General features: G+C 47.2%; 1 protein-coding gene across 1 annotated transcript in view; it reads right to left on the bottom strand.

Annotated features, from left to right (window-relative positions):
• ST8SIA2 (ST8 alpha-N-acetyl-neuraminide alpha-2,8-sialyltransferase 2) overlaps positions 1-9,854 on the bottom strand; it is a 58,662-nt gene extending 48,808 nt beyond the window's left edge. The window contains exon 1 of the mRNA XM_061181792.1: positions 9,587-9,854. Coding sequence (XP_061037775.1) covers positions 9,587-9,684 — 98 coding nt within the window. The 5' untranslated portion in view covers positions 9,685-9,854. The remainder of the gene's footprint in view (positions 1-9,586) is intronic.
• Between the last annotated feature and the right edge of the window lie 17,263 nt (positions 9,855-27,117).

The following is a 27,117-nucleotide window of genomic DNA, read 5'->3' as shown; positions in this document are numbered from 1 at the left end:
GGGCTCCAAAGGTGTGGCCTAGTGTCCAGAGGCATGAGCAGTGAGTCTGGCTCGTAGGGAAGACTTGACAGTCCTTACTGACCGGAGAAAAGGAAGGCCCCAGGCTGGCAGCTTAGAGAGATTTACACAGAAGCCCTAAGGGAGTCATTCTAATGACGCTGGAGGGTAGAGCTTTGGTGGCGGTACCCTCTGGGGAAGGGGCTGCAGAGCCTTAGCTGGCTCCACCCCCAATGCTGGATGGTCCCGGTCTTCTGGAGGCTATTTGTCAAGGAGCTGCTGCTCTCGTGCTGCAGTCTAAGAGGCTCTCTGCCCGGGCCAGGACCTGTACACCACTGTGGGTTTCTCTCTTGCGCTTCTCTTTGCCTGTCCTGGGAGCTAAACCTATGGACTGGGGTATAGTTTGGACATCAGGCAGAGTCCGCTTAGAGCCAGCTCCCAAACTTAGGAACCTCAGAGGTGCAGTAGGAGGGGCTTTGCTGCTTACAGGAGAAGAACAAACGAAAGTCGCCTGATCTATCAATTTACCAGCTCATTTTCTCCGGGTATCTTAGCCTCCCCGCTTCATTATTTAAGCCATGCTGGCATTTACTAAGCAAGAAGGTGTGAATTAATCCTATGTAGCACTCCTCCAAGCATGGCCAATATTCTTGTTCTTGAAATTGGAGATGGGAAACCTAACAGCAAGCGCCCACACCTCGCTGGACAGAGTTCAAGGGTGTCTGCCCCTCCTCAGCATTGGCTGAAACGTTACACCCAAGGGCGTGGTCGCCATAGTGCTTGGGAGGCTCATCTGACCTGCCACGAGTCTTTTCTGAAGTCCTAATGTTTCCAGCTTCCCTTTGCAAACTATCTTTGTGGTACAGAAAATGGCCCAAGGCAGGAGATGGGAGGCAGGGGGAACAGGGGCAGGCAGCCCGGGGATTCGGGGACACAGAAGTCACTATGAACAGCGTGGGTGATGGAGCCAGGCAAACTTGGCTGGCACCTCATTTCCTTGTTACTGGCTGTGTGACCTTCGCAAGTCTCGGCACCTCTTTGGGCCCCTACTTCCTCATCTGCAGACGAGCAAACATGGCTGTTGTAGGCTTAAGAAAGTGCCCCGTGCAGCTCTCAGCACAATGTCAGCTCCGAGGAAACGGGCTCCCTGGGCCTGTACAGTCTCCCTGCAGAAGCCTGTCCCCTCCCAGCCTACTTTCTTCCTTCCTTGCCAGTTTCCAGGAAGCTGACTGCACTAGCCCTTCTCTCTTTCCCCAGAAGAAAATTCCTCCAGGTCTCAATCGTCTGTGTTGTTTTTCTCTCCCATCAGTGTGTGTGTACGTGTGTGTGTGTGTGTCCACTCTAATGAGTTGGTCAAACAAATATGCTCCAGAGCCACTCTGATGAGACCTGGTGGGGACGAGGTGGGGGCTGGACGGGAGGGAAAGGGGGAAGGTGGAGTGGGGGGGCACCATTCCAAAACAAGATGCTGCGGATCTGGCGACCCTAAATTGCATGGATCTTCTGGGCTGCCGTATTCCATTACGGCCTCACCTCTAGTTTCCTGTCTCCTGAGCTCTCTTCCAGCGTTGCTGCTTTCCGGGTTTCTCCCTCCCACAGACCTCTCTCTTTCCAAGCTTTACCCTTTGGAAACACGAGCATGCATATTTTCCCCACTGGATGTCATTTCGTACGTCAGTTTTGGATAGTTCTACTGATTCCCTGGAACCTGGGTTCCCATCCCAGCTCTGCAACTGACTAGCTATGTGACCTTGGCCAAGTTACTTAACTGTTCTGTGCCTCAGGTTCCTCATTGTAAAATGGAGGTAATAACAATATGGACCTCATAGGATTGTTGGGAAGATTACAGGGGCGAACAGAGCTAAAGTGCTTAGGCTATCATATGGCACACAGCAGACCCGCAAAAAAAAAAAAAAAAAAATGACTGTTGTCACTCTCTGCTGGCGTCAGCCTCCACGGAGAAAAGATGTATGAGGAATGAGCCCCTGTTTCTAGAAGCGATGCCCTCTGTTTACTCTTCAAGGTAAACTGAGACCCCAGACTATAGATTTCAGTGATCAGTAACATTTCCAAAGAATTGGGGTTGGGGACTCAGTTTAGGAAAAAGATCACAAATACTATCTACCATCAGCCTCTTTCAGGAAAGAAAGGACATCAATACCCAAAAGAAAAAGAAGAACATCATCTCAAAAGATAGAGAGTTCTCGGGAAATGACAGTTGGCATACTTGAAACTAACATAATTGTCATGGCTACATTGTGTTTTTTTTTTTTTTTTTTAAAGATTTACTGATTGATTGATTGATTGCTATGTTGGGTCTTCGTTTCTGTGCTAGGGCTTTCTCTAGTTGCGGCAAGCGGGGGCCACTCTTCATCGTGGTGCACGGGCCTCTCACCATCTTGGCCTCTCTTGTTGCGGAGCACAGGCTCCAGATGCGCAGGATCAGTAGTTGTGGCTCACGGGCCTAGTTGCTCCGCGGCATGTGGGATCTTCCCAGACCAGGGCGCGAACCTGTGTCCCCTGCATTAGCAGGCAGATTCTCAACCGCTGAGCCACCAGGGAAGCCCCTATATTGTGCTTTTTATTTTTATTTTTTCTTTTCTTTTTTCCTTCTGGATCACCACCCATCTGCAGATCAGCACTGGGAACTGCTGATCTCAGGGTCATTTCAACCTCCAGCCATCAACTAAGAGAAGGAGGAGAAATTGTAGCCCTGAGCCTTAAAAGGGGACCAGGAAGCAGAGCCGAGTGTCTCCGTGTTTCTCCAACAATAAGAGCAAAGTGCTGAGGAAACTCTGCGACAGAGCCAAGAGCTTCCTTCTCACAGAGCAATTTCAGAACTCAAACACACACCCACACAGCAAGGCAGGACGCTGGGTTTCCAAGAGCAGCGACTCAGGATTCCAAGTGCTAGAAGTGTCCGGAGCAGCTGCTCCCTGCCGTGTGTAATACAGACACCCTTGGAGCAGTTCCCTTTGCCACTGCGAAGTCAGTGACAGCTGAAGCTAAGAAAATGCTGTGACAAACAGGTCCTGTCAGGACACTGGGCGGCTTCTTAGCCGAGTGACGAATTGCAGGAGATTGGGAGAATTTAAATCCAGCCCAGCTGCCCCCCAGGAGAGTGACTAATCTCAACACTTAAGGACAAGCCCCAGACCAGCAGTCACTCAGACACAGGGGACGGTTTCCCTGCGTGCAGATGGCACCCAAGCATCTCACCTTGGGGCTTCTCCTGTAGAGATGGACCTGTCCCCTGTTCCCTGGCGGGAGGCGGCCACCTGACCAGCCCCCTGGTGGCATTCATGTTCCTGCCCCTCCCTTACTCCTTTCACTGTATCTTTCCATCTGCCTCTTGAACTTGTTTTCGCTTGAGGCAGCTGAGAGGTGCGAGGCTCCTGAAACCCATTGAGGGTCCTCGCAGCTGCTGTGAGTCTTGGTTGATCCATCACGATTCCCTGGTTTGACCAGTGTTTGAAAATCGTAACACCACTTAAAAGTGCTTAATAGAGAAAATCTTTGAGATGACACACGTCAACCTGACCTCTTACTTCTTACTCCCTCAATGTTTCAAACACACAACACAGCCTTTCTGTTCAGCATCCTTTCTGGGGACCAGCCCTTGGAAGGAAACAGTTGGCCCCAACTTAAGTCTGCTCTTAACGCCAGTGTGGAAGCCGTTAAGGTGATAAAGATGGACAGAGCGGGCACTTCCTCTCCAGGCAGAAGGAGGATGGGGGAGGCGCTGGCACTGCTGGCAGTGGCAGGGCTAGAAAGGGCTCTCTGGAGAAAATGAGCTGGACAGAGGCTTGGAGGTGGGTTCTACATCTTTGCTTTTTATCTGAACTGACAGTGGGAAACTTATCACTGGGTCCTCCTCTTTTACAAACCAGAAAGGTGCTTTCATTCCCATTGGCCTGTTCTACAACATTCTGAGACAATGAAAACTGTGCCCTTAACTGGGCTGTGGCCTCCATGTTGGGAAAAGCAAGGGGCTTTCTGAGCAAGTGGAGGGTGTTTAATTGTTATTAGAATCGTGTAGACCTTTGGGGGCAGAAAGGCTGAATGCTTATTTTTGCCATGTGCCAGGCCCAAATTTGTTCATTCTAAAAATACTTTATGGGCTCTATTTACTAAACCATATACTTATCACCAGGGGCTGGGGGTTAGGGAAAAAAAAAAACAAAATTGTTGAGTCCGTCTCCATAGGATACTGTCACGATGGGATGCTAAGTGTACACACAGGAGAGGCAGCTACCCCAGACTGTCCAAGGAAGGCCTGGGGTCCTGGAATTCTTTGCAAAGGAGGTGATACTAGCCTTCGCCTTAAAGGAGGAGGGAGGGGAAGTAAGGACGGGGGGGGGGTGTGGGGTTAAGAATAGTGTGTGCAGGGAGGTTGTTCTAGAAAGCAGTAAGAACATGTGCAAAGGCACAGAGGCATGAAGTCATGGTACATTCCAGGTAACTGTGAGCAATACAGAATGGCTGGAGGCCAGGAAGGCTGAAGAGAGAGGCAGGGGCCAGATTTGGTATTACCTTGTACGCCATGCTAAAAGCAATGGGAGCCTTTATAGAATTCCACTATCTCTGAGAAGTATTTATCATTTGCGATCTACAACATCCCCAATTTGTAAAACCTAAGCAATTAAAAAATCTAGCAACCCTGCTTTACAAGGGGAAAGAGGCCCTGAGTGGTGAATTGGTTTCTAAGATGGATAGCTATTTGCAATTTAAATTTGATGCTAGGAACAGTTGGCAACAAGGGCTTGGAGCAAGTCAGTTAAACACCAGACTTTCTTTCTGTCCTATTTTATCCTCCAATCATGTTTATACTTGAGTGAAGTACATGAGGACTGGGGCGAAGAATGGGCTTTAAAAAAATGTTGCATGGTCTTGTGCAAATATGTGTGTTTCTTACAGAGTGCCTGGACTGCAACTGCCCAAGGTCATTTCCTTTCACATCCACCTGGACTCATCCACTAAAAGGTGCACCTCACCTCATTCTCAGCTGATGGCAGTAGTTGCCAGCTCACGGATCTGATGATCAGAGCTAGCCCCTCCTTGTCTATTACCTTCCCAAACAGTGTCTGATGTTTGGGGTGCACCAGAACCCTGACCATGGTGTACTGGACGGCATCAGTTCTGACCAGTCAGATGTCCATTCTAACAGGTCAGTGCCTGGGAGGGACCAGTTGTTAAGCATCTTTACTATCACCTAGTCCAGGTTCCTGGATGCCCAATCATATGGTGTGTAGAAGTGAGGAAGGCGCATTCAACTGACATCAGAATCAGGGTTGCAGTGGAATGGGAGTTTTCTCTCCTTCAGAAGCTTTAGCCCAAAGCCCCACCTATAAGTCTGGGATGCTCAGGCCCATGGCCAGTGAGCTTGTCTGGCAAACCAGGGTATAGCGTCACACTGAACTTTGATTGGACCAGAGGGGAATTTTGGGGAGACGAGCCCCGAGTCCTTCTCCAATCCTCATTACTCACCTTCCCTCCTTCTAAACCGCTGAGGGCAGGGGGGCGGGTAACTACTAAGTCAGACCAGGCTCTTAGGAAAACTGGGCCTTTGGAAGAATGCGGGGGGATGAGTTAGGAAGGCTAGTTCTGAGACCTATTATGTAATGTTACTGCAGGGGGCAAAGAATTCAGAGGACAGGGCAGTCTAGCACAGCAGTCAAGACAGGGGCTTTGGCTTCTCATAGAATTAGGGTCATTTGCTTTATCAGGAGCAAGTTATACAACCTCTCAGCCTCAGTTTCCTCACTGATGAACTAAAGATAGCCACGCTACCTAGCTTCAAGAGGTTTGGTGAGGACTGAGTGAGCTAGTGCTTTAAAGCAGTAAGCACGGTGTCTGGCACTATTTGTGCTCAACAAATAGTAGCTTTTGGCGCCACTAGTAGGTGACCATTGGGTTGCCAGGAGGATGACATGTGTTAGCGTCTATAAAGCACTTGGAATAGCTCTTGGTTCATAGCAAGCACTCAATAAATAAATGAATGTTAATGACCACCATCATCTTCATCTTCACCATTGCCATGATTTCTGTTATTACTAGCTACATCCTCTTTAACAAGAGTTCTGTAACTGTTTTATGATTAGAGACCTCATTTGGGGACTAGGGCATTGGGTTATAAATGAGGAGACCTGTGCAGGCTTGCCCTGTCCCTAACCAGCCAGGGTGTGATCTTGGATAAGAGATCCTACTTCTCAGGGTCAAATTTACCCTAATTGTAAAAAGAGAGGAGGTTTCTTAGGGGGACCCCTGCACTCCTTTCCCATCCTAAGGCTCTGTGAGTATCAGCCTTCCCTAAGGATGCCGTGTATGCCCATCACTGGGCCAGACCCCAGAAAGATATTTATCCAGTAGATGTTTCCTGAATGCCTTCTGTGTGTCAGGTTCTGAGGGCACCACGGTGGGCAAGACAGCCATGCCCACAACTCTCTTGAAGGTTACACTCAAGACTAAAGCCCAGGGGATAATCAGAAAAAGAGTTTTAGCTTACGACTTGGTCCAATTGACTCTAAATTTGGGGTGCTGCATGAGTTGATGGGGGCTGTTTTACCAAAGTTCCACCCAGTCTCTGATTTAGAATTTGAATTCACTCTTTGAATGCTTTGAAGAGCATTTTACATTTTTTTTTTCTCATTCAGCCCCACGGAGGCATTTCCCCAAGCAAGCAAGTTAGAAACGGAGCTTTGAAAATCATCACTTAGGAAGAAACGTGTCTCTAGGGAAATAGCCCCTGGAAGAAAACCCCTGCCCTTCATAACCCGTTATATGATTCCTTGGGCAGGACAGAACTTCTGAGATCACCACATCAAAAGTCTTATTTTATAATAAAAGGAATCAAGAGTTCAGAAAAAATGTATCTCAGTTTTGTTCCTCTAGACGATACACATGAAATTGTCTTTCCTCTTTTACTTCTCATTTGTTAATCCTTGGAAAATTTACTTCAAGAAGAGATTTTTCCTTCCTTCCTTCCTTCCTAACAGATCACAGGGTGCCACCATTGCCTTCCAGAAACAGCCATCCTTTCACAGAACCATTGTCTTCTCCCAGGGAGTGGTACTGGCAGGTAATTTGTAATCTTCCCTAGCACAGGTCAATCTCAAATTGGGGAAGGGTGGGCAGGGCTGGTGCAATAGCACCATGGTCTGGAGTATGATCCCAGGTCTCCCGGGAAGGCAAAGCATAGGGTGAGGAAGATAAGAGTCCTGCTCCTGGCGCCCCTCACTGGCCACTGTGCTAGGGCACTGAGCCCCTGCTGGCTGCTCAAAGTTGGGGGTGCTTCCAAGGATTAAATAAGTGACTGAGCTTGAAACTTGGCTTGAAAAACAGATATAGGGGGCTGCGGGGATTCTGGTCCTCTGCTTCATGTCCTTCCTCCCCCAGTCATGGCAAATCCCAGATGAGTTAACAGTGTGTGGGGCAGACTGGGGGTGGGACTGGAGGAGGGGCTGAGGGAGAGGGGTCTCAGGCCTGGGTCAGGACTGGTCAAGTCAGGGGTCAGCCTGAGGACAGGGGCACCAGAAGGGGGGATAATGTCACACAAGATGACACAAAATTGTTAGACAATTTTCCCCAGTGTGGGCCCAAGCAGGACCCCCTCCCCCCCACAATGAAACATATCCATAGCACAAGAGCCCTGGGATTTAAATATATATGTAAATGCCCTTCTTAGCTCAGGCCTTGCAGCTTATTTCTGGATATCATTAGAACAACCTAATGTGGGGAGTAGGGGCTTTACAACACACTTGCAGCATTATGTGCAAAGTGATTTCCTGATTGCATTTTAAAACTTAAAAGTCACTGGCCTATAGAAGAAATTCGGTAAAAGTTCAGTGAATGGACAAGCGAGGGATGCCTGAATGGGTGCAGCTCTTACGTTTTCGTAGCAGAACAATGGGCAGCTGCTGGTCCTTCCCTCACATGTCAAGGTCAGCAAGTGGTCTGGGCCAGGCAGAGCCCACATCTGGGAGAAGAGTGTGGGAGCCGCGAGGAAGGCCCTCCCCACCGCGTCCTCCATCACCTCAAGACTTGCCTGATTTCCTTTCCGATCCACGTTTTTGAGGCGAACAGTTACAGAACGTAGCGTTTCTCTATCTCCGCGTGGGAGCATGTCGTGTATTAACGGAACACTATTTGTGAAAGTTTTCTGAGCTCTTGGGGAAACCGAGAATGAGGAGGAGGCAGAGGCAGAGGCAGAGGCAGAGAAACGTTTGGTACTTGAAGAGCACTGGAGTTCACAGAAGGAATTCTGGGGTGGCCAAGATGGGAAGGGGCAAGGAGAAATGGAGAGAGCAGGTGGTGGCGCCTGCCCCAGGTTTGAGTCCTTAGGGCCTATGGCATCCTGGACCAGGACTGGCATTTCCCTTTTGAGGGATCTGTCAGCTTAGCGAGCCCTCAACTAGCGCCGACAGTGAATGAAATAACAGATGGGACAAAGGAGGGGCGCACGCGGTGCGGGACTAGCCCCACGGAGGAAGGGACTTTCTGCCCACTCTGCGACCTCACTTTCTCTCTGCCCAGGGCCAGGAGGCTCCCCAAAGGGCCCCTCAGAACCCTGGCTGCCCACTCCCCCCACCTGCCTACAGCGGGTTGAAGGCTCTTTGTAGCGCCGAAGCGGAGAGGGGCCGGCCCAGGGGCGGGGCGCGACTCTCAGCCTCCAGGACCCACAGCGGGTGCGTCCCGCGCCGCAAGCGCGCACTCTTGGAAGTCCAGCGGCAGGGCAGGGGCTCGCGGTCCCCCCGCTCCCCCCGGAGAGATCGGGAGAAAAGCGAGGGCTAGACCGCGTGCCTGGGCACCCGCCTCCCCGGCCGCCGAAGACGAGCGGGCGGTGGTACATACTTTCCCGAAAGGTCTCCATCGCCGCGCTGCGAGCGCACAGGAACCCGGGGGCCCAGGGCGAGCGGCGGAATTAGCTGAGCGTCCAAATCCAGGTGAGGGTGGGGAAGGGATCTCAGCTAACCCCCGAGCGCTCCGCCTCTCGCGGTGTCAGCCCACACCCCTGTGCTGGGCTCCCGGGCCGGCGGGAGGCGCGTGTGCGTGTCTGTAGGTACTGGGGACACTCGCCTTCCCGGGAGCCCGTGAAGAGCCCCCGCCCTCCGCCCCGGCCCGGGGATCCCCTCCCCCAGCACAGAGATCCCCGCGCGCCCCCTGCCCACTTTGCTCAGGCGAGAAAGCGGCCGAGCAGGAGACAAAGAAACTCCTGCCTCCTCCACTCTCGGCCCCTCCGCCCGCCCCAGACACTCCCGGGCGCCCTCCCTCGACCCCGGCGACAACGCGCACGGACATGCAGAGGAAGGAAGGCAGGGTGGGCGAGTCCGCTCCCCGACGCGGACCAGCTGGAGGCTGGCAGTGCCCCCTGCCCGGGCACTCCCAGTGGCAGCCGCGCCCCCACCCTCCGCCCCCCAAACAGTCCCGGGCTCCCGGCACAGCCACCCCCGGCCAAAATCGTCCCCCGGCTCTCCAGCGGAGCGACAGGGGGGCGCGGCGCACACAAAGCGGGCGTGAGGGAGGATGCGGAGTACCAGGGTGGTAAGAGATCCCGCCAGGGCTCGGCACGGGCCCAGGCGCAGCTATTTACCCGATTTCTTCTTCGATCTCCGAGATGTCTGCGAAGATGAGGAAGACCACGAGCAGCGTGAGCGCAGCCAGCATCCAGCTCCGGAACTGTAGCTGCATGGTGGGTTCGCGCCCACCGGGACCCGCGCGGGCCGGCGCGAGGAGCTGGGGCTGGAGGGCGCAGCGGCAGGCGCCGGAGCCTCCGCGCGCGGCGCCCAGCGGGGCAGACAGCCTGCGCTCCGGGCGAGTCCGGGCCGGCGGCGGCGGCGGCGGAGACAGCGGCAGACAAGGGTGGCTCAGGCGCGGCGAGCCGGCTCGCTCCCTCTCAGCTGCCGTCCGCCCCTCCTCTCTACTCCCCTCCCCTCCCTTCCCCCGCCCCGCGCGGGGCTCCGCGCGCAGTTTGACAGCTTCGCTCAGCTCTTCTGCCCTCCTCCTCCCACCCCGGTCAACTCCAGTGTCCAGCCTCCCGCCTTTGCTTCTCCCGCCTGGCTTCTTTCAGCTCCCGAGGGCGCTGGGATGTGGCCGGAGCCTGCCACTCCCCGCTTAAGGAGGGTAGGCTCGGGGCACCGCGTGCGTCCGCGTACAGAGCTGAGCCCAGGGAAGAGCGCGCACCGCCCAGCGAACCCCGCCGGCTGGCAAACGCCCTCCCTCGCTCGCTCTTTGTCCAGCGCCCTCGGTTTCTCACAAAGTTTTCCCGACACAAAGACCAACACCTGGGGACAGCCCCCAGCGCGCGGCGAGGAGGCCGTTTCAGCCAGGCAGATGTTTCAGCAGTTGACGAATTAGGAGGGGTGGTGGAGGAAGGGGAGGGGAGAAGAAATATCCAGGACAGGCCAACTTCGGCAGAGATGCAGATTGCAATTTGTGGGCGAGGTGCTCGACCGCCGAGAAACCACCGCCTCCAGGCGGTCATCTTGGTCTCCATTGACAGACCCAAGGAGACTGGGTCCAGAGAGTCCCCTGAGTTGACTGAGCTCTTGCAGCCTTGGCTAGAACTCTGGCTCCTGCTGGAGTGGCTGCTCTACCCACAATGGCAGACCCAGTGCCCGCCCTGCCTGGGCCCTCGCGGTGCTAATTCTGAGCTGGGCTTCATCTTACCAGCTCTTGCCCTCTCCTGGCAAAATCAATAATCCTCCCCCCGCCGCCCCCGCCCCCCCCCGCCGCCCCCGCCCCCCCCCCCCCCCCCCCCCCCCCGCCCAGCCCCGGAGTCCTATCTTGATCTAAAGGTCTGCTAGAAAACATGGCTCCCACAAGGGGTAATGCCCCCCGTGCTGAATATTTTATGCTTCCCCAACCTTAGACAGCTTAACTTAAATTACATTTTGCACCAACCATTAGCCTGGGGTGGGAAGGGCCCCATTAAGTTTTACTGGAATTAGATAATTACCCAAAGTTTCTTTTTCTTGCACTAATTGTAACAATCCTGAAATCAGGAAACTTCCCAGAAATGATAAGCTGGTTATGAAAGTGAGAAGCTATATGGAATGTCCTCTCTGGAAAGCCCTGGTGAATGAGTGGGAGAGGCAGATTGGCTGTGCCCCCGGGGCCACCCATACAGAGCCAGGTCCTAGAGGGGCTTGGAGAGGAGCTGGCAGTGTCTGAGCCCCTTCAGAAGAACCCTGGGTTGGTAAGAGGTCCTTTTTGATTTCCTCTCCAAAGCACGGGCTGTGCCCTGCCTCTTTGCCTTCTTCTACCTCTTTGTGTGTAGGAGTTGTATTTGTTATCATTTTGCCTTGTTTTTCTGAGATGAATGGTTGGGATTGTGGGATAGGGAGAGGACAGAACAGGATACAGCTGTTATGCTGCTTAACATTTCAATCACTCATCCATTCACTCCATCACTTGGCAGTATTTATTGAGCACCTACTCTGTGCCAGGCTCTGTGCTAGGGGCTAGAGATAGCATAAGAAGAGAGAGGCACATGTTTCCTGCCCTCTAGTGGGTCATGGTTCACGAGGAAGACAGACCTGGAAATTTGTAGTTGTGGTAGGGGCTGTGAGCTACAATACAGCTGTGGCCTCTTGAATAGCTTATAATTGATTAATAAGATCACCCACAAAAGCAAGAAGAAACTGGCTGGCCTCTCTCTCCCCGGCTCTTTGCTTCTCTACCAACTACACTCCTACTATGCGGAACATCGTGGAGAGATTGCCACGATCCTAAATTTATCTCAGGTCAGGTAAACGTCACTGCTATAAGCACTGCTACAATAGAGTCTATTTCCACTTCTTATTAGGTGACCCACGTTATCATCCCAGCCTCAGAGGCTTCCTTCTTTGGACTCACTTGAGGAGTCATTATGAGTGGCCAGGAGGAGTAGAAACTTGGTGAATAGTTCCATCCCTTATAGAGAAATCCTTGTAACCAGACCCAAAGAGCAACATCCCTCAAGTACATCTGCTGGGAAATAGCACTAGCTTTGTAATGTGGAGGCTGTCCTTGAACTGAGAGTCATTGAGATGGGATTTTTACTCGGAGAATAATAGGGAAGCCTTGTGATAGTTGATTGTAGAATGCTGTCCCTAAGCACTTGGGCTTGAGTCTGTGTGGGCCAGCTACTTTTACAGTGATCCGTGTACATTCACCACCCCTTGCAGCTGTCTCCAAAAACTGAGTTTGTTCCTGGGATCTGGAAAGAGGAAGAATGATTGGATCAAAAGTGTCACGTCTGCTGATGCTGGCTAAACTGCCATGTGGGCGCACGCTTGGCCTGGCCATCCTGACCCCTCCTCTCCTTCTGACCCCTCTGTTTAAGGGTGACTTTTTCCTGCCTTGGTTTGTCCAAGAAACTGGAAGGTCCCACAGTAATCATTTCTTTAAGCTAAGTCATTGAATGTTTGGGTTAAAATACAGGAGTTTATGGGAGTGGCAGCAAATGAAAAGTCACTACTACCCATTAACATTTTAGCTCAAATGAATAGAGTCTATTAGCTATTCAAGCACCTCATCAGGCCCCGGGAAGTGCGTATTAATGAGGGAAAGAGGAGCAGGAAGCTCTGCAGAGCCCTGAAGGGGCCCAGTCGAGTCACACCCAGTCATGGGGCGGTCCTTCCTCATCCCTGACATTGGCTAAGGGCGTGCTTCCCCTTCCAGGGGCCAACTTCAGGAGTGGGGACCGCCACCCAGAGCTGAAATTCGGAGAAACTCAAAATTGCATGTATCATTTACACATCTAACTAAACTCCCCCCACCTCTCACCCCCAGATATATAGACTTTTCACCAGAACTACTTCTTAGGTGGTAATGAAGAATCCTTTTGGCAATCCTTTCACATGGGTACCACCTTCTTCATTTTACACTGGAGGAAACTGAGGCTCAAAAGAGGCTAAATTGCCCAAGATGTTTCACCTGGCAGAGAGGAAATTTTAATTCAGTAGGCCTCCCCTGGACCTCAGCAACTTCTGGGATCAGATTGCCAAGGCCCCCTCCAGCACTCCAGGCAGTTCTAAATGGATTTGTAAGCTACCATTGCCTTTGATTCTTACTGTATCTTCTTAGTTCTGGGATGTCAGGATTCAAGGAACAAATTTATCTTCACTCCCTGCACACCCTTCATCATTGGAGAGACCATGATCATAAATCTCAATTTTTGCCTTTCCACATGAAAGAGCCTAGGCCTTTCAGTCAATCCAAACTTGTTTTAAAAACTCAATAATAAATAATAATTTTCTCATTTAAAACTCTTACCTGGTAACTAACACCCTTGAACTCTCCCTGAGAGAGAGAGAATTTTGACATTTTAAACATTTTAGAATGTTAAAAACCTGCAAAGTGGTAATGACCTGACTTTTTCATCATCTCTGAAGCAGAAGCTATGAACAGCTATCGGCGGGACATGGTGGGTTGGGGGGTGTAAAGAGGTAGAATATCATAGTTGGAACAGACTAATAGGCTGTTGTGTTTCTGCACCTCCAATAGCTGAGAGAACCTGCCTTCCTTTCTGAAATTTACTCTAAATTTGAATGTTCTCAGAAATGCAACTTTTCACCCTTCAAAATCAGAATCGAGCCGTAACAAGGAAAAGTAAACGGGCACATTTGCATTCCATCTGTAGCTTTTGTAAGTAGTAAAATTGTATATTAGCCAAAGAAAGGAAGGAAATATATCCAGGCAATTGCTGTAAATGTTTCTGGGATTATCAGGAGGAGATCTTGGAAGGGACTTGGGAATGTGCTCCCCAGGGAATTGAAGGTGTTAGCAGAGAGTGGGGAAATGGTTCAGTTTTGCTGGGATTTTTCTAACCCTTCAGATGGTATTAAAGGTGATTTGAACCAAAGCATGAAGTCAGGTACCAGATGGCAAAGATAAACCTAAAAGAATGTCCTCACTTTGCTGTACATCTGAAACTAGCACAACTTTGTAAATCAACTATACTTCAATAAAAAAGGGTTTAACCAAAAAAAAAAAAAAAAAAAAGAATCATACAATTAAAAAAAAAAAGCATCCATGATACCAGTCCTTTGTCAGATACACATATTAAAAATACTTTCTTACAGTCCAAAAAAGAAAAAAAGGAATATCCTTTCTCTATTCTGACCAGTGCTTCAGCGAAATTATCGCTGCGATCCTGGAATCAGCTTTCTCTGAGTCAGCTCGCCCAACTTTGCTCAGCGTCCAGCATGACACCCTTACTTGCCACCACCCCTTGAGGCATCTGAGGAAGCTGGCCTGAGCCGGCCATCCCTGGCACTCAGTCCTGTGTCTCTTCTTTTAACCTCAGTTTGGATCATGGACCTCCATATTTTCAGAGCTGGAAGAGTGGGTAGAGACAGCTCCTGGCCACTCATTTACTTAAGTGTTGCTGCATCACCTATCATGTGTCTGGAACTCTGCCAGAGGGCTGGGATGTAGTGGGGATCCGTAGGCACAGTTTCTGCTCTTCTGCAGCTTGGAGTCCTGGGGGATTTTACAGATGGAAAACCCTGGGACCCAGAGACCAAAAGACTTGACCACAGCCCCACTGCTAATTTCAGAACCGAGAACAGAATTCAGCTCTCCTGTCTTCTAGTTGAGTTCAGTGCTAGCTCTCCTGCACATGCCAATTTTATTTAGTTTTTCATGACATTTCAGTGAGATTGTAAATTCTCAATGGGTGTGGACCTCTATTTCTCTTCTGGTCCCATGTTATCCATTGTGGTAGAAACTAACTCAATACCTGTCCCAGCCATGGCCAATCTCAAGCCCCAACCATCACCTCACTGAAGGCAACGTTGAGAAGAGTTGATATAGTATTTCTACCATGTACAGACCATACATGAAATAATCTCAAGAACATAGGTAAGGGACTTCCCTGGTGGCACAGTGGTTAAGAATCCGCCTGCCAATGCAGGGGATACGGGGTCAATCCCTGGTCCAGGAAGATCCCACATGCTGCGGAGCAACTAAGCCCGTGTGCCACAACTACTGAGCCTGCTCTCTAGAGCCCGCAAGCCACAACTACTGAAGCCTGCATACCTAGAGCCCGTGCTCCGCAACAAGAGAAGCCACCGCAATAAGTAGCTCGTGCACTGCAATGACGAGGAGCCCCTGCTCGCCACAACTAGAGAAAAGCCCACATGCAGCAACGAAGACCCAATGAAGCCAAAATAATAATAATAATAAATAAATAAAATTTTTTAAAAAAAAGAACATAGGTAAAATGTAGAAAATTAAGAAGTGATGCATTCTGAGTATGTATTGCCTTTAATATAATTTATTAATGTAAGTTTATATACTTTAATGTTTAATGACAGCCCTGTTTAACAATCAGGCATTTCCAGCACAACACTGGTGACCAGTGGCAACAGGAAGTTGCCACAGTCACATCATCCTGGTGAGCAGGTTTGGTGAAATACCATTTCTAAAGTAGACTCCAGATGGGATAGTCTCCAAAGCCATGGCAGCGTTCATCAGAATATCCACCTGCTGGGATCTTAGCACAAAACACTGGTTAAAGAGGAGTGCCCCTTGGCCCCAAGTGGGTTTCTTGTACAATGTCCCTTTAGGAGTCCTCTTCTACTTCTCCTCAAATGTATTATTTGTGGTTGTACATCTTTTTTTCCCAGTTCCCCAAGTCAGGTTTGATAAAGCAGATTGGGAAAGTTGCAGAAGGATCAAGAGACCAGTGGTTTTATGAGTGTATTAGTTCGGATTAAGTTTAGCTGCAAGCAACAGTGAACACAAAATGCCAAAAAACAAGTTTTTTTTCCTCATGTGCGAGTCTCCAAGCACATAGCCAGGGCTGGTTTGGCCATGGGGTCCCCAAGGTCCTTAGGGACTCAGGTCCTTCCAGCTTTCCTCTCTCTCATCCCTACAGTGAGGCCCTTTCCTTGTGACCCATCACATCCAAGTTCTAAGCAATAGCATGGAGGAAGAGACAAAGGCAAAAAGAAAGTTCTTGAAACTGGCCACATGATACTTCTGCTTCTGCCCCTTTGTCCTGAATACTGCCATGTGGCCACGCCTAGCTGCAAGAGAAGCATGAACAAATCTTTATTCTGGCCTTCTATGTGCTCAGCTAAGAAGTCTCTCATGGAAGAAGGGAAGGAGAGATGTGGGGGACAACTGGCAGGCTCTCCCACAGTGGGGATGGAAAAGACCACGGCAGGCTTTTTCTCTCCCACCTCCAGCTCTGCACACAAACCCTCATTAGGCCTGCCTTCAGATGATTGTGTGAAGCAAGGACTTGCTGGAAGTTGCTGACCAGAAATAAGCATGTGTGTGGGTAGCAGAGCTGTTTCTGTAGCTGAGTTTCATGTTGTTGCATTTTCTGTTTCTTAGCACCCTATTTTCCTACCTATATTTCATTGTTATCACCCTAGGAGGCAGTGTAGTGGTTTGTATTAAGCAGGTATTTTGATTCTAATGCTTTGACATCTGGATCCTTGCTGACCCTGGAGAGACAGACTACCCTGACCAGAGTAGTCAGTTCCTAGAGATGGTAAAGGATTTGCCTGGAATTGTGCCTTTCATGTGCAAGCCAAACAATCCAGGGTCCACACCCCAACCACCTCTTTACGGGTCTCTCAGTCTGGGCCACTATCCCCTTGTCCTAAATACCCTAAGGCCAGTACCAGATACCTAGAGACAGCCCCTATGCCCCAGAGCCCACTGAAATTATGCAAACCAGCCAATCCTAAGCCTGCTTATCCTGCCTCACGTGTTCCTTTCCATGGAAACCACAATAAAGGCTCTTGCCCACATTTTTTCCTGACACATTCTGCTTTCTGACTGACCCTGGTGCTTCCCCTGGTGGTCCTGCATGGCATGTCGTGCCCCCTCCTCTTGGAACTGTGAGTAACAAACTATCTTTTCCATGGCTCTCCTGATCCATTTGCCTCACTATAGCTGAATAATAACACCTACATTTAAAAACAGAGCGGTGCTACTCAAACTATTTATGGTGCAGGACCAGCATTTTTATTAGGTTTTAAATTGCTCATTGATTGCAGACCAGTGCATGTCCTTCTGCATAACTAGTATGCAGTTCACACCATGGGCTACTCACTGTGGGTGTCAGGCATCCCCAAACCCTCTTCATCTAGAGGAGCCCTTAATCACACACAGAGATGTTGCAAATGTGAAATTGTTATAAAAGTTTCTAAATGTTTGTCTTTACTTTCTGTACTTATCTCAGCAGGGATCAGTAACATACAATTCACACACCAGTACCGGTCCATGGACCACACTTTGAGTAGTTCTGGTTTAGAGTTGATTTCCAGATCATACAGATCACTGTTCAGAACTTAGCTTCTTGTGTGATCTTGATTCAAGTTTCAGTCTCCTAAATATTAAGTGAGGAAAATAGCAATACTCAACTCACAAATTTCAGTGAGAATGAACTAAGATAATGTATCTAAAGTACATGGAATTCTAGCATAAAGTAAATGCTCATCACATATGGACTTTCATTTATTATTTAGGATAATGCAAAAATAGAAAGGATATATATATATAAAATGTGAGCAGTGGTTATTGCTGGATGGTGAAACTTGGGTTGATCTGTATTTTTCTACATACTTTTCTCTGTTTTATAAATTTTCTACAATGATCATAAATGACTCTGTAATCAAGAAAAATGTCATTAAAATTTGTCATGCCTATTTTCTCTGCACTGAATTTTTTTCTCCCAAAGTTTAATATTCTTTCTCAATAACCCAATATAAACACACATATTAAGAAAATTGGTTTTGCAAACAATTTCCAATCTTTCTTTGATGTTTTGTAAACATCTACCTAGTATTCATATTGCAATTTCCAATGAAGGAACGCACAACCTACAAAACCTTGCCCCACTCATGTTGGGAGCCTTGGAGATTCTTCCCTCTCATATACTTCTCACCTGATGTCACTGATCATCACTTAACCTGGATTTTTCTGTTGGTTGTTCTACATCTCAGCCCAGCCCCAGCTTTTGGAGCAAAGGGGCGATTCAGAGAGCCACCTGCAGGGAGAGGAGACAGTGGCTTAACGTCCACATGGTGCCCCAAATCTTGCAACTCCCAGGGGATGAGGGGGCCTCTTCCCCTCTGCCCCACCATTGCTCAAATTCTGCTGACCATGGTTTCATTCTGGCAACAATACCGATGATCTGAAAATGAAGGGTGAGGGTGAAAGAAAGATGAAGTTCATAAAGACATCCTTTCTTTTAAAATCTTCACAAATAAAGTTCTTGGCCAGGCCTTCAAGGCATCCTATGGTGCACAACTCTCTTTGAGAAGAATAATCCTCACTTTAAATGCAGTTAGGCGACCACTACACATCTTGAAATATCCTCTTTTTTGCTGGGAGGTAATTTATTGAGATGAAAAAGAAAGCAGTAATTTAAGTTTCCCCAGACAACATATTTTTTTTTAGAAATTTATTAAATCCAAATTGTCTCAAACTCTTCCAAACTCTAAAAGGGTATTATTACTACTCAACATTTATTACAGTGAACATTTTTTTTGGAAAGACTATCTTTACCACCAAGTAGAGTTGCATGTTTTTATGTTACAAATATTCTTCATAGTACATTGGAATCCCACATGCAATTGAAGCTTAGACTAAAAGTTTACATACAGGGAGATAATTTTGACAATTCTGAATGATTATGGAGATTTGTAGCCGTGTACCTGCCTTTACATCAGCATATTATTGGTGATAGCTATGATTTACTTGCTTCCAAGTCCTTAGTCAGTAATAGAACCCCAGCTATAACCGTGATCCGATGAAGAAATACAGTCCATTTCTTAGGTTTCTGGAAATTCACTGAGATGACAGATGAGAGCTGGGTCACTCTTTTGGTCCGAAAGCTGTTTAGTAAATTTTCCTGAGTGGCCCTAGGAGCCGCCTCTAGCCATCTGACATCAGTGGGAGGTAGATTGGGCACGTAACAGCCACCCTGGTGAGCACTTAAATTGCTCACATACTGAGTCAGAGAAATGCCACAAGATTTTCCCAATATAGCAGCGGATGGGTCCAGGAGAGATTAAGAAGGCCAGTTTACTCTTTCAGTTTTCTTCCAAAAGGAAAAAAACTGGGGTCTCAGATCCAGAAGGGCCCCATTTTGGGTTATTTTACCTCTGTAAGTGCTCATAAGGTCCTCAGCCAAACCCTTTCACATCCACTGATTCAGCTGTTTGTGTGGATTGTGCTTCTAGAGCTTACAGTGAAGGTCAGGAAAAAAGAGAGACCCAGTGACAGCTGGAGAACTTGGAAGACTTTCTTTACAATGTCCTTCCTTTCCCCTTTTCCTCTGTGTGTATAATCCCCATTTGGACCATTTGATGAGTTTTGTAATTCTTTTTTTTTTTTTTTTTTGGTGTATAGTTGATTTACAATGTTGTGTTAGTTTTAGATGTACAGCAAAATGAATCTGTTATACATATATATACATCCACTCTTTTTTAGATTCTTTTCCTATATAGGCCATTACAGAGTACTGAGCAGAGTTCCCTGTGCTATACAGGTCCTTATTAGTTATCTGTTTTAGATATAGTAGTGTGTATATGTGTCAATTCCAATCTTCCAATTTATCCCTCCCCTCCCCTTACCCCCCAGTAACCATAAGTTTATTCTCTACATCTGTAACTCTATTTCTTATTTTGTAGTTTTCAAGATATAAATGAGTTCCTTTGGCCTTTTATAACAAACCCCCCCTCACATTCTCAGCACTGTCATCCTATTTTCTACTTGAATTGGTAACTTCTTAGCTTTTATGTGTTTTATAAACCTTTTGTTTTTTTCCCTATAGTTCAGCTCATTTCAAAGTATACTACTCTCTTGTGGTTCCAGGCCTAGCAAAGGGGATGGCATCTTCCCCTCCCCTTCCTTACCATGTCTGTGTGCCAGCCGCTGGGAGGGGCAGATGTTCTTCATGCAGAATGAGTGCCCCAGGATCAGACCACAGCTGGCCTCTGGCAGAGGTGTGCCACTGCAAAGGGAGAAAACAAAAGCAAAGCTGCATTCATTTCAAGCTCCATTAGGGGCATGTGTTGGGAAAAGAAATCAATGGGAAATATGAAGCTGGCAGGAAAAGAACTTCTTTTCCTTCGTTTCTAGAATGGACTTGACCACAAATAACGACAAAGCAGAAATCACTAAGCGGCATCTATTTTTAAAAATAGGGAAATTTAAAAATCACATCCCAGAAACATTTTGTTGTTATTTCTAAAGCATAGCTAAAAAAAGAAGATAAATACTAAAAAATTACTGCCACTTGGTTCCTTTTTCCTTCACATGACAAAATACTAGCTGGGACCCAGGACAACAGTGCACAGCTAGCCATTGTGAGATTGTGAGAGGGAGACTCTTTGAATGAAGCAGGAATTGTCGTTCCAAGGTCGCTGCAGCCGTTTGAAAGGATAAACTCTTAAGCATCAATAATATTGATGATTCATCGTTATTTGCTAGATAATAGAAAACCATTTTACAGTTTTGCTTTCAGAAGCCGGTAAAGAGAGGGCTTCCATAGGGAGGGGTTTACCACTCAAAAGTCATCCTCATTCACTGACAAAATAAAATATAAAAGGTATTTTCAAAGAAGATGTGGATAGGAATATAGTTTTGGATGTTTGTAAACTAGTCCCTGCAGAATCAATCCTTACTCTGCATTCATACAACTTGTGAATTTATGGCCGTTCCACAAAAGGAGGAAATTTTTTCTATCAGTCATTTGATTTCTTTTATGCAATCAGTCCTGGATGCTTTCATTTCCATTCATTTGATAAGCTTTTCCCCCCAACTGCTTTTGTTGTCCTGCTGTAATAGCTGAGGGCAACCACCAGGTGGCACTGTGCAAGATGTGCGGCGGGGTGGGGATCGGGCTTACCCAGAATGAAGTGGTATCCCTGGGCTGAGCCAGTGCCAGGAAAGTACTGGACCACGAAGAGTCGAAAGGGAAATTGAGAGAATGGGAGTATAGCGAGGAGACAATCACCTAAAGGGGCAAGAATCTTACATTTTGCTTATTGACCTGTCTCAGAAGCCAGTTTCAATCACAATGTAACTGGAATTGAGATGAAAAAGTCGTTACAGTAGTATCGCTGGAAATCAGTATCCAAGGCAAACAAGTCAAGGGGAGATGGATGTGGATTATCAAAAACTGGTTGGAAAATCCGAGTTATTTCTTCAGAGGAATCCAGGGTATTTCTACAGAGGAGTCCTTTTCTTAATGCCCCTTCTAGCTTGGGTGAAGAAATTAAATTTGAGCAGTTCTTCAAACAATCAATAACAAAAGTCAGTAATAGAATGACACCTTGCACCATCAGTGAAAATCAATAATAAATCAACACCTTGCACTATTCCTGATTTGGGCACAACCGCAGTAAGATGTACATTTCTAGCTGTTTAAATCAAAAAGTTAAAAATGTGAAATGTCCCCACTTTCCCCAGATATCCTGACATATAATTAGACCAAAAACCAGAGTCTTTCTCTTGACATCCCTTCCCCTCCCCCAAAGAAAGGGATATAAAACAGCAAATCCACTTCCTTGAAGGAGGAGGAAGAGGGTGATATTAAGACAGTATTTGTGTCCTCACAGCTCACACACCTGCCACAAGATCGTAGTAAACATCTTCGCCTTATGTGCCCAGCTCTGTGCCCAGCAATCTGATTTTTAAGAAACTGAAGCCAGAGCTTTTCCCTCAGAGTCTTTGCAAAAGATCCCCAATTCAATTATGAGGTGACGCTTGTCACATGTTGCGCAGATATAGCTGCACCCAACTCCTCATTAGCTTAATGGATTCCTATAGTCAGTCCTCCAGGGATGTGGAGTGAAGCTACTGAGATTCATGGCAAGTGTGGGAGTATTTATAAATGCATCTCCCATTACTCTCAGGTTCTGAAAGTGAGAGCGTTCTACTCCTGTAGCAGGTAGGGAGGAAGGGAACACAGTACCAGAAAAGCTGTCATCATTTGTTCATTCATTTATGCTTTTTATGACACCTAGTTTTGCTTTCCAAGAAGAGAATGCTTATTAATCTTCATGACCTTTGTCCATCTTGGAGTTCCTGCTGGCCCATTTCATATGATATTTTTGGAGTAAAGACTTAAGTGTCACCTCTATGGGGCAGTTGGCTTTGCTTACGGAGTGCTTTTTTCCATGCCCAGAGGAAATTATTTTTTACCAAGTGTCTCTCAGGTATAAATCATGGATCATAAACTCATAGCCCAAGTTTACTCTGAGTCACAAAAATATTTTCTTGGGCCAGCAAAGTAGTTTAAAATGTTTTGAGTCTAAAGGCCTTTAGTGGGCCACAGACTTCAGCTCTCAACAGGGTTCACCACTCCCTGTTGTTTTAACATCTAGTCTGATTCACATACCTGTGACCTGTGCTTGGCTCCAGGGGCATCTAAGAACTGGATCTGCGTGAAACTCACATCGTTGTTAGGAAAAGAACCCAGAATGTGTGCACTTTATTGAGGATGGGTCAGCACCTTCTCATATAACAGATTTTAAATAGAGGGGGATAATCCCATATAGTGTTCACAGGGGGGTAATTTGGAGCAACTTCTCTGGAGGGCAACTTAGTGATATAATGGAAATCATGTTATATGGGACACCTGTTCTATAGAGGAATTGATGGTCAGTGAGAATGGAAATGTGCAGACCCACCAGGAAGGGGCCTGCTCCTGCACAGCCGTTATGCTCTGGGAGCAGCAGTACGATTTACAGAGAGGAATGAAGGCCTTTTGTTAACCTAAGTCCATTAAATGGAGATCAGTTAAAAACACCTCATAACATAAGTCTTTAAAAAGTGTATGTCCTCAACCCAACAATTCCACCCATCTCTAGAAATGTTTTCCTAAGCAAACATATAAATGAGTGTGGAAATGTTTAATTACAAGGATGTTCACAGCAACATCGTTTATAGAAATGGAAAATCGAAAACAACCAATTGTCTGGCAATAGGGTTTCATGAATAAATCATGTGATGGCTATTCAGTGGAATACTATGCAGTCCTTAACTCATAAATAAGTGACATTTGTGTATATAGAAGTTAGGTTGCATTTTAACCTAAGTGTCCATCAACAGATGAATGCATAAAGAAGATATGGCACATATATACAATGGAATATTACTCAGCCATAAAAAGAAATGAAATTGAGTTATTTGTAGTGAGGTGGATGGACCTAGAGTTTGTCATACAGAGTGAAGTAAGTCAGAAAGAGAAAAACAAATACCATATGCTAACACATATATATGGAATTAAAAAAAAATGGTTCTGAAGAACTAGGGACAGGATTGGAATAGAGACACAGACGTAGAGAATGGACTTGAGGATACAGGGAGGGGGAAGGGTAAGCTGGGACAAAGTGAGAGAGTTGCATGGACATATATATACTACCAAATGTAAAATAGATAGTTAGTGGGAAGCAGCTGCATAGCACAGGGAGATCAGCTTGGTGCTTTGTGTCCAGCTAGAGGGGTGGGATAGGGAGGGTGGGAGGGAGATGCAAGAGGGAGGAGATATGGGGATATATGTATACGTATAGCTGATTCACTTTGTTGTACAGCAGAAACTAACACACCATTATGAAGCAATTATACTCCAATAAAGATGTTAAAAAAAAAGTTAGGTTGCATTTTTAGTAAGTTGAAGTATATAAAACAATATGATCCCACTTTGCAAGCATAAACATGTACATATTTGCATGGTGGAGTGGGCATCGTCCAAGATGGTGCCCAGGGATGTCTGCCTCCTGGTATTCATGGCCTTGTATAATCCTCTTCCGATGAGTAACTTGTTTCTTACCAGTAGAACACAGCAACATTAAGGGGATTTCAATTCTATAATTAGCCTACAAAAGATGGTGACTTTTGTCTTGCTATCAGACTCTCTTTATTGCCTTCTTGGCTTGTACATTTTGATGAAGCCAACCACCATGTTGGAAAGGCCCATTTGGCAAGGAACTGAGGGAAGCCTCCAGCCAACAGCCACTGGAGAATTGAGGCCCTCTGTTCAATAGCCCATGGGGAACTGAATCTTGCTAGCAACCATTGAGTGAGCTTCCCCAGTTGAGCCTTCAGATGAGACCCAGCCCTGGCCAACATCTTGTTTGCAGCCTGTTGGAAACTCCAAGAAAGAGGATGTCCAGAATCCTGACCCATAGAAGCTGTGAGATAGTAAATGTGTGTTGTTTTAAGCTGTCAAGTTTGTGGTAATTTGGTACTAATAGATAACTAATACCTAGGATAAGAGGTCTGGCGGTATATATTGGAAAATATTGGATGTCAGTATGCCTGGATGGCATGAATGTAGCATTCTTAAAATGTTTGGGGGCTACAAATCACTTACATGTGATACTGGCAATCTTTTATATTTTATTCTGATGAAAAATTTGAGATTTTGACACTGTTATTGAATGAACAGAAGAGTGTCTTAACAGCTTACAATGTATTTGGCTGATTTCATATACTTATGTCAGAGCGATCACGTCTCTGAGACACGCTCTCTATTTATGGTGGGGGTTGTGATTTGGGGTGACTTTAATTCACATATTTTTCCTCCTCTTTATTGCAGTTTGTGTTCTCTGGAGGCAGGCACTAAAACAGAGTTTAAGTTCCAAGATTGTTAGGGATCAACACCTGTGAAAGGAGGGGGAGGAGTGGTATTGGGTAGAAGAAGACAGTGAACTACAGTGCAGGTCTTATAAAACCTCATCCACCCAGAGGGGAACCCTGGAGCCAATATTGTCCATCAGATGTGTCCTGAATGGGGTCAGAATGGCTGGGCCTCTGTAGCTCTGTTGCTCATCCACTGGATGAAGGCTGCCCCGAGAAGGGAGTGACCTCTGACGCCTGAGACAGACCTGGAAGGAGCTGACAGCTGGAAGCTGTCTGCTGACCACACCTCCCACACTGGACAGCATGTCCTCCTTCAACGGGCTCCTGAGCAACTCATTCTTGTGTCAGCCATAATGGAAAAGAGGAAAGGGAAGCAAGGCTGGGCTGAGGGGAAAGTTGTGCTGCTATGGGGGTTGGGCCAAGTTGTGCTTGGCCAACCACACAGGGAACTCTTGACCATATTTGGCCCATCAGAGTTTCCCCCATTGGGTGGAAAAGGACAGATTTATATTCCCCACAGTGGATAATTGGATGTGTTAGCCTACGAAAGGCATGCCCTCGGGTGAGGTCACTCTATAGCTGAGGCCAACCCTGAAGGAGCTGATGGCTGGAAGTGGTCTACTAATAGCACTCCCGCAGCATCGGCAACAGGACCTTTCTTTCACAGTGATCTTGGTGGATGTCTCTGTGTCCACAGTCTGCTATTTGCACTACTCAGATCCACTTCTTCATATGCATTCTCGAGCAGCCTCACCAAATTCCAGTGATCTCCCCACTTCCCATGGGAAATTTAGAAGAGGAAGATTAGAAGGAACTAACAGCAGCAGGTCTTGGGGTCCCACCTGGAACTCAGTGTTCTCTCCACCACTACCCAGCCTAGATTCCTCTCACCCTCAGCTAACACTCCTGCTGGTCTCAGGGGCTCACTTGTTAAAATACCCAGAGGTCTGAGTCCCTGGTCACCAGGCCTTTTTTGGGCCAGGGATGCTGCACTTACTCATTTACCTTTACAATTGGCAATGGGGTGGGGGACCAAAAGCCACCCAGTAGATCATCTGGAGCTCTACCTCCTCAGTTTCAGGGACAATTACCCCTGTCAAGATGGAGATTCCTCACTTTGCCTGTTGGTCCCTGGACCTAACGAGTTTGACATGACCAGGTGGCAGCCATAGCTTATAATTCAGTGGGGCTCTTGCTTTGATTCTGGCAAATGTATACCTCCATTGGGAACCAGGACCTGTAGCTCTGAAGAATCCAGCTTTGTAGAGAACAGAAGAACAGTGTTCTTCACTGGGTCACTGGCAGGGATGCTAAATATGGCCATTCCTGTTTCTACCTCTAGCCTCCCAGACCCATGCATTATTCCTACTGGGCACACAATACCATATAAAAGTCTTTAACTCAATGTGTATACTGCATCCTGGAGAGCGGCACCCCATCCTCATGGAGTATTGCATCCAAGCTGGTGCTTCAACTGAGCCTTCAGAAAGCTATTCCATTGCTCTATGAGGCTGGCAGCTTCTGGGTGGTGTCTGATGTGATATGACCAGGTGATTCCATGTAGGCCAATTTCTACACCTCCTTTGCTGCAAAGTGTGTTCCCTATGATGCAATGTTCTATAAGGTCCCATGTTGGTGGTTCAAACATTTTAAGGCCTTGGATAAGCTGAGGCCATGTGGGCAGGAAAGACAAACCTGTACTTGGAATATATGCTATTCCTCTTAGAAGGACTCTCTAGCTCTTCAGGATGGAAGGATTGAAGTGGCCAGTTGTAGTTTTTGAGTTATGTTCTCATATCAGCACTCAGGGTGGTCTTTGTGGCTGGCAGATAGACATTGGGTAGCAGCAGTAGCTAAGTAGCCCTGGTAAGTGGGATCCCATGCTGTTGGGACCATGGATAGCCTCCACCCTTCCTTCTGTGGCCACTTCATTCATGTGCCGTTGTGTCAGCACTAAGGTAGCCAGTGACCTAGGGTGGCTGACTCAACTGGCTGAGTCATCTTGTCTGGTTGGTTGCTTAGTGCCTCCTCCATGGTGGATACTCTCTGGTAGATGTTAACATGTGATACAAAGATCTTCATACCTTATGTCCACTGCCATATGGCCATCCGCATGCTGCTACCCAAGATCTCTTTGTCCTCAATCTCCAAATCTTTCTCCGTCCAGACTCCTGACCACCCAGACAGACTATTCATATTACCCATGAGCTATAATGTATTATTACTATGGTCCAATTCTCCTTCTGCACAAAGTGAATGATGAGGTGCACTGCATGAAGTAGAACCCACTGGAAGGCTTTTCCTCACCTCTGACTTTCAAAGCCACCCCTAAGCAAGGCTCTAGAGCAACTGCAATGGCCATCCACTTTTAGCTTGTATTCACATACCAAGATGACTGTCTCAGACAGCTCAGCTGCTATAACAAAATACCATAGACTGGGTGGGTTAAATTACAGACTGGGTGGGTTAAATAATAAATACCATAGACTGGGTGGGTTAAATAACAAAATACCATAGACTGGG

Source organism: Eubalaena glacialis, chromosome 2 (assembly GCF_028564815.1).
Source record: "Eubalaena glacialis isolate mEubGla1 chromosome 2, mEubGla1.1.hap2.+ XY, whole genome shotgun sequence".
Taxonomy (NCBI): Eukaryota; Metazoa; Chordata; class Mammalia; order Artiodactyla; family Balaenidae; genus Eubalaena; species Eubalaena glacialis.
Note: the sequence above shows the minus strand (reverse complement) of the source record. Positions and strands in the feature narration are given on the sequence as shown.